General features: G+C 38.8%; 1 protein-coding gene across 1 annotated transcript; it reads right to left on the minus strand.

Moving 5' to 3' along the window:
* Positions 1-963: 963 nt before the first annotated feature.
* Positions 964-5,587, minus strand: LOC117799781 (protein prune homolog 2-like). The gene is made up of 3 exons (XM_034652282.1): positions 5,478-5,587; positions 4,299-4,403; positions 964-1,199 (listed from the first exon to the last, which is right to left on the minus strand). Exons 1-3 carry the CDS (start codon positions 5,559-5,561, stop codon positions 993-995), a joined length of 396 nt encoding a protein of 131 aa, XP_034508173.1. The 5' UTR covers positions 5,562-5,587; the 3' UTR covers positions 964-992.
* Positions 5,588-6,429: the final 842 nt, after the last annotated feature.

Here is a 6,429-nt window from a genome sequence, read left to right on the forward strand (position 1 = left end):
AAACAGCCCCACGCAAGCAGACTGTTTTCAAAACTCTTTATAACAAATGAATGGCATGATTGGCATTACCAAGTGTATTCAGGTATGAATACACTTCCTAAAAAGGGTTGAATAAAAAAATTAGATAATTGTACAAGTTTTTCTTTCATGTGTACTCACATCAATACCCACTGGTTAATGTCCTAAACCATTAGCAATTGGCAAAGTGTGCAAAAAACTGTTGTCTCAAACTAGAGGCATTTCACTGGTGACTCTTCGTTCGGTAGCACCACTGAGCTTATCGAAAGAGCATCTCTGTGTTGGGTTGGAAAGTCCTTGAAGGCAGACAATTTGTCTCATTCCTCTTTATGCACATTTAGATTCTTGTACCAGTTAGCAACTCCTGAGTACTTACTGAAGGAGGCAGAACAGCCACGTTGAATCCAAACTATTCTAGTAACTGCATGGGGTACCTTGCACAAGTCACTTGCAACAGTGGGGCTCAGATTTCTTATCCATTAAAGAACGAATTCGAGCTACATGAACTTAAAAAATCCATCCTGCTCTTATGGTATCAAATGCTGTGAATGAATGAGCCAATGATCGATGACTTTCATAGCTGATCCCTATGATTTTTCATTTCACCACTGAGATATCTTTCCTAAGAACCTTTCAGTTTTATTTAGTGTTTAATTTCAGTTTTCATTACATAATTACAGCATTAATACCTAGGACTGTTTGTGTTGCTATAATAAACTGTTTGAAATGGCTCAAAACTATAATTTTGGTCACTGCTGTGAAAACTTTCCACTCAAAGATGTCATATTTGAAATAGAAAAGTCAAAAGGAGGGCTGGGATAGCCTACATTTTGCCACAAGAGAAGAAAAAATATTCTTTTTCTTCTGATGTCCTCTGACGTTCATGCAATCTCCCTAGGTCACAAAAGTCCTGAACAAGGTGAGACTTTTCCCATAAGAGCCTTGGTTCAAGGATCGAACCTCCCTCCGGAGCCTTACCTGGCCAGCACATTGCTGCCAACAAGTGTTACAGATAACTTCCCTTCATCATTGAGCTGATGCAGATTAATTTCATCTCGGAATATGTGGAATGATTCAGAGATATTTAGCTCTTCTAAAATAAACCTCGTCTCGGTGAAGTAATTGAATTCAGTTCTTGGTACGTTCAGCACTGGCAAACAGAGAACCCCAGGTGGACTGACCTGTGAAGAAAAGAATTGACTGAATCACCACCAGCAGCAGGAGGAAAGAGCACAATGCCATTTGTCACCAGCCCGAGGGCAACAGTAAAGGGAACGAAAGTCTTCTGGCTTCACTCACCCACATGACAGGCAGAATGAGCTCTTCCTGAACCCAATTAGCAGGGCATTAGCTGCAGGTAAATGGCCCCTAATATTTTTTAAACTCTTGTTACTTTTTTAGGTCTTATTTCAACTCCTCGACAATTAAAAAAAAATACACATGCACATTCTCCTTTTCAGGGGAAACAAATTCATGTCTTTATGGAATTGGCAGAAAATTAGAATGATTGCAGCTGGACAGATGAGGACTGTGGTGACACAGGACGGCATATATGTCCCGTCTACATGGGATGCCTGCCATTCAGCTCCAGCAAACGGTTTTCACATGAAAATTTTAAGTCCAGGATAGGTGAATCTTTCAATTACTCAAGAAAAGCTGGAAATCTACATTTGGGGCTGTTATCCATGATGTTTGTTACCATCTATTTTTCTAAATTGAAAATACTATGTAGGTTAACAAAAACTCATTTATGAGCCAGATTTGGCCCACAAACTACCAGATTGTGATTTCTGTTAATTTCTTATTTAAAAAAAATCACATTATTAACAAATCTGTCATTAAAAAATTGTGATAAGAAGGGGAAACAGGAGAGGGGTAGGAGTTGGAGAATTTCAGGCTCACAATAATACACTTAATTTTCTATAGGGATTTTTTAAAAATAAAGGTGCCTTTAAAAATAAAGGTGCGTATGAGTGCACAGTGATAAACCCCAAATATCACTCAGAGAAGGTAGGGTTTGGTAACACTGAGTTTTTGCATAAAGTAAATGGACTTTGTTCTCACAGCGTCACTAGCTCTGTCAAAGCATAGAGCTCATTTCACAATTTTAATACCTTTGTCATCTATCTCCCTTCCTAGCATTAAGAAAGCAGGGATTCCGGGCACCTGGGGGTTCCATCGGTTATGCGTCTGCCTTCAGCTCAGGTCATGATCCGGGGGTCCTGGGATGGCACCCCACTTCGGGCTCCCTGCTCAGCAGGGAGTCTGTTTCTCCCTCTTCCTCTGCCCCTTGCCCTTGCTCAGGCTCTCTCTCTCTCCCTCTCTCTCTCAAATAAATAAATAAAATCTTTTAAAAAAAGGCAGCAGAGTTTTTTGTCTTTTTGGTTCAGTTGTATTTCCTACTGCATAATACAGTCTGGCACATAGTAGGCATTCAACACATATTTGTTGAGTGAAATAAATAAATCCCCCACTGCTATGGTATACAAAGCGAAAAGCCATTCCAACAAAGTGCCTTTTCTCTTACCTGTCAGGCTAATCCTGAATCACAATGGTGCAATAATCATTAGAAATTCATGTATGGCAAGTCATTTTTCCTAATTAATTGACTGAGTTGTATCAAACTCCTGATATTGAAACTTGAGTCAAGTGCATGTGGCCTAAGGCTATCCTGGGGCAGGACCTGTTTTGAGGTTAGGATCAGAACTAGATTCTAGCACCTGCCTCTGCTGTGTGACTTGAGAAAGCCATTTTCCTTCTGTAAACTCAGTTTAACCCATCTGTAGAATGGGGCTTACCTACCAGAGTGAAAAGTCATACATGGGAAGTTGCAAAGCTCTGCATTTATTCTATGGTTAATACTCTCAGAGGAAGTCACCATGTTCTCAGGGAAAAAGTTCAAATGGAGGTGCAGACCTCTGGTCAGGGGCAGGGCCCAGTAAACTAAGAGGAATGCCCAGAAATAGAACAAATACCAGTATGTGACCCTTCAGTAATTCCATATTTGTCCCCATGCAGAATGGAGAGCCGTAGAAGGAGAGAAGAGATCCATTTTATCTATCACAACTACTTTCCCACTCCTTTGGTCTCGTGTTATATTCATTCAAGACGCTGCAGTTGGTGGTGATGGTGTTATTATATAATTCCTTAAGAGTCCATATCACTATCGGTCTGAAACCCAGTTTGGTTCAGTTAACTCTATGCTCTCGGGACAGACAACATTTTTTTCTTTTCTCGGAGTCAAAGAGTCCAGTTAATAGGATTAAAGCATTTAATATGCATGTCTTGACAAAAGCACATTTATCTCCTTATGCCAATTAATCTCCCTTGTAAAGTTCAACAAATTCTAAGATAAATTTGATATAAAGTCCATATATAGAGATCAGAATACTTAACCTGGCATTTTTGTCAGCTCTGCCCTAAGGCATTCTTGCCACCCACAGCTCATTCTGGAAGACTGGGTTTCATGTGAATTTAAATCACTCGAGATCAGCTATGCATACTCTCAGAGCCAAGGATCCAAACAGAATTGGAATAAAACAAATCAGACTCCGGAAAATTAAAAATTCTGTGAAATTGGAAATAGCACCAAGACACTCATCATGTGCTTTTTTAGACTTTGAGGTGACGCATTATCATGGGCTGATGAATTTTATGAAATTGAAGTTTTAAAACAATTTATTAAAAGGTCTTTTCCACCTCTGTAGGAATGCTATAGACTTCACAGAGTACAAAGATTCTCACTCAAGGGAGATTATCACTAACTGAGATTGACCTTGCTGTCAAAGTCAGGGCTAAAAGGCAGGAACAGAATATAGATGTGACATGTCATACCTCTATTACTGAAAATTCCAGCCAATACGCTCTGTATTTCATGTAATGTTCACACATATATTTTTCTATTCCCAAAAGGAAGACTAACCAACAAGGACGATAAAAGAAAACAGGAAATTCTGACCCTCACCTTTGTTAGTTCTCTGAATTCCCATAAAAGTAAACAACTATTATATATTTTTAAAAAATTTTAATTTGGAAGCAATGATCTTATTGAAATAATGTTTCATAAAGAAAGTAGATAAGAAAAAACTAGACAATGCCTAACATATGTAGGTGACCAATAAATATTTGTTGTTTAATGGATTATAACACAATATTCTCTGCCACAATAAAACAGGACATGAACTTTAAGTGAATGCATTCCTCGTTTTTCCAGAAAATGTTTGTTCTTATGAGTTCCATCATAATTCAAATATAAAAAGCATAATCTTCTTTCCCCTCACCTTGTCTAGAAAGTAAGCATATGTGAAGGCAGAAATGAGAGAATCCAAGTCACATGATTTATGTCCAATAACCACATGGACCTTCTCCAAGCGTTTGCTTCGATTCTGAAACAAATTCAAACAAAACATCACAATTTAACGTGCAACAGATCAATATAAAGTATTCCTTAGCTATATTCACATACAATTGCAGAAATTCATAAATTCATCATGAAGTTTTTGTATAAGGACACAAAATTGTATCCTTATACACAAAATTGCAGAATATGTTTAACATTCAGAAATGCTCAAATTCTAGTGCATTGTCAGGAACAGAAAATTGTGTGTTCACAACCTTGCAGAATATGTTTAACATTCAGAAATGCTCAAATTCTAGTGCATTGTCAGGAACAGAAAATTGTTGTGTTCACAACCCAGGTAACATCTGCAAGTGACCTCCACATGCAGAGGACAGGGAGAGAGCAAAAAAAGAGGCAGACCCCTCCAGATGGGTAGGTGGTGGTTTAATAAACAAGGAAACCTACTTACAAGGTTTGCCTTGGGCACCCCAAGATAGGTAGATCTTCACACCCATCTGCCAGAATCTTAAAAATTTATACAGAGGCCTTCACTGGGCTCAGTCACAGGTGGTCTCAACATCACATTACTCTCTTAAGGCTGTGTCGTTGGAACAGCTCCCACTATGGGAACAGTGGACAAAGGGTATGTTCCAAGGATAGGATAGAGGGTGACGAGCCTCCAATTGCCCAGGTCTAGCTCATGAGTCAGCCATTAGTCATGTCCTCTAGATGAACTCTTCCAACAAAAATGTGGTCTTGTTAAGATTATTACAGTCTAACTTGATATGAATTGTGTCTCTGAGTCATAATTTTTTAGTAAAATATTATTTTGGTCCAAAGGAAAGATCCATAGTATAGTGGTCCCCCTTTATCTGTGGGAGATACATTCCAAGACCCCCAGGGGATGCCCAAAATGGCTGATAATACTGAACCCTATATATACTGTTTTTTTCCTATACATACATACCTACGTAAAGTTTATAAGCTAGGCATAGTAAGAGATTAACAACAGTAACCAATAATAAAATAGAACAATTATAGCAATATACTGTAATAAAAGTTATGTGAATGTGGTCTCTCTCTCTCTCTCTCTCAAAATATCTTATTATACTGTACTCACCCTCCTGGTGATGATGTGAGATGATGAAATGCCTAGGTGATGAGATGAAGTGAGCTGAATGACGCAGGCACTGTGACATAGCATTAGGCTACTACTGACCTTCTGACAATGTGTCAGAGGAGGGTCATCTGCTTCCAGACTGCAGTTGACTGTGGGTAATGGAAACCATGGAAAATGAAACCATGGATAAGGGAGAATACCGTATTCTATGTCATATCCTTATATAAGATGTTCTTTGTAAGATTTCATTTATTTATTTTGAGAGAAAGCATTCATGAGTGGGGGGAGGAGCAGAGGGAGAGGGAGAATCTCAAGCAGACTCTGTGCTGAGCAGGGAGCCCAACTCGGGGCTCAATCCTATGACCCTAAGACCCACGACCTGAGCTAAAATCAAGAGTCAAACCAACGAACTGAGCCACTCAGGTGCCCCTAAGATGTTCTTAATTTGAGAGACGGAGTGACTTTTTTCATTTGTCCTTGGCGTGCAACACACAATTTGGTAATGATTTATTTTTTCACGCCGCATTTTGGGTGACAGGTTATGTTCTCTCTGCATTATATTCTATAGTTTAGCAAATGAAAGTGGTAATATTTTTTCCTTCCCCCAGGAAAGGGTATGATTAGTATTATTGCTCTAAAAATACAAATCAGTTGCTATTAAAAAGCATACGTAGTCACCTCTCTGGAAGAGAAGACATACTCTTTTCTTTCCTGATTAACTTAATAGTGACTTAAAATTCCTTTATAGAAGGCTGAACTCCTTGTGAAATACTGGGTTGGAAATGCCAAAGAAGCACTTGCTTCTAGAAAGTTCCACAACAAACCTGTCCGATAATGATGACTGCAACCTAAATTAACTTTTTAAAAAAAATTTTGTTTACTTATTTGACAGAGATAGAGACAGCCAGCGAGAGAGGGAGCACAAGCAGGGGGAGTGGGAGAGGAAGAAGCA

The sequence above is a fragment of the Ailuropoda melanoleuca genome, unplaced genomic scaffold (genome assembly GCF_002007445.2).
Source record: "Ailuropoda melanoleuca isolate Jingjing unplaced genomic scaffold, ASM200744v2 unplaced-scaffold5714, whole genome shotgun sequence".
Lineage (NCBI taxonomy): Eukaryota > Metazoa > Chordata > Mammalia > Carnivora > Ursidae > Ailuropoda > Ailuropoda melanoleuca.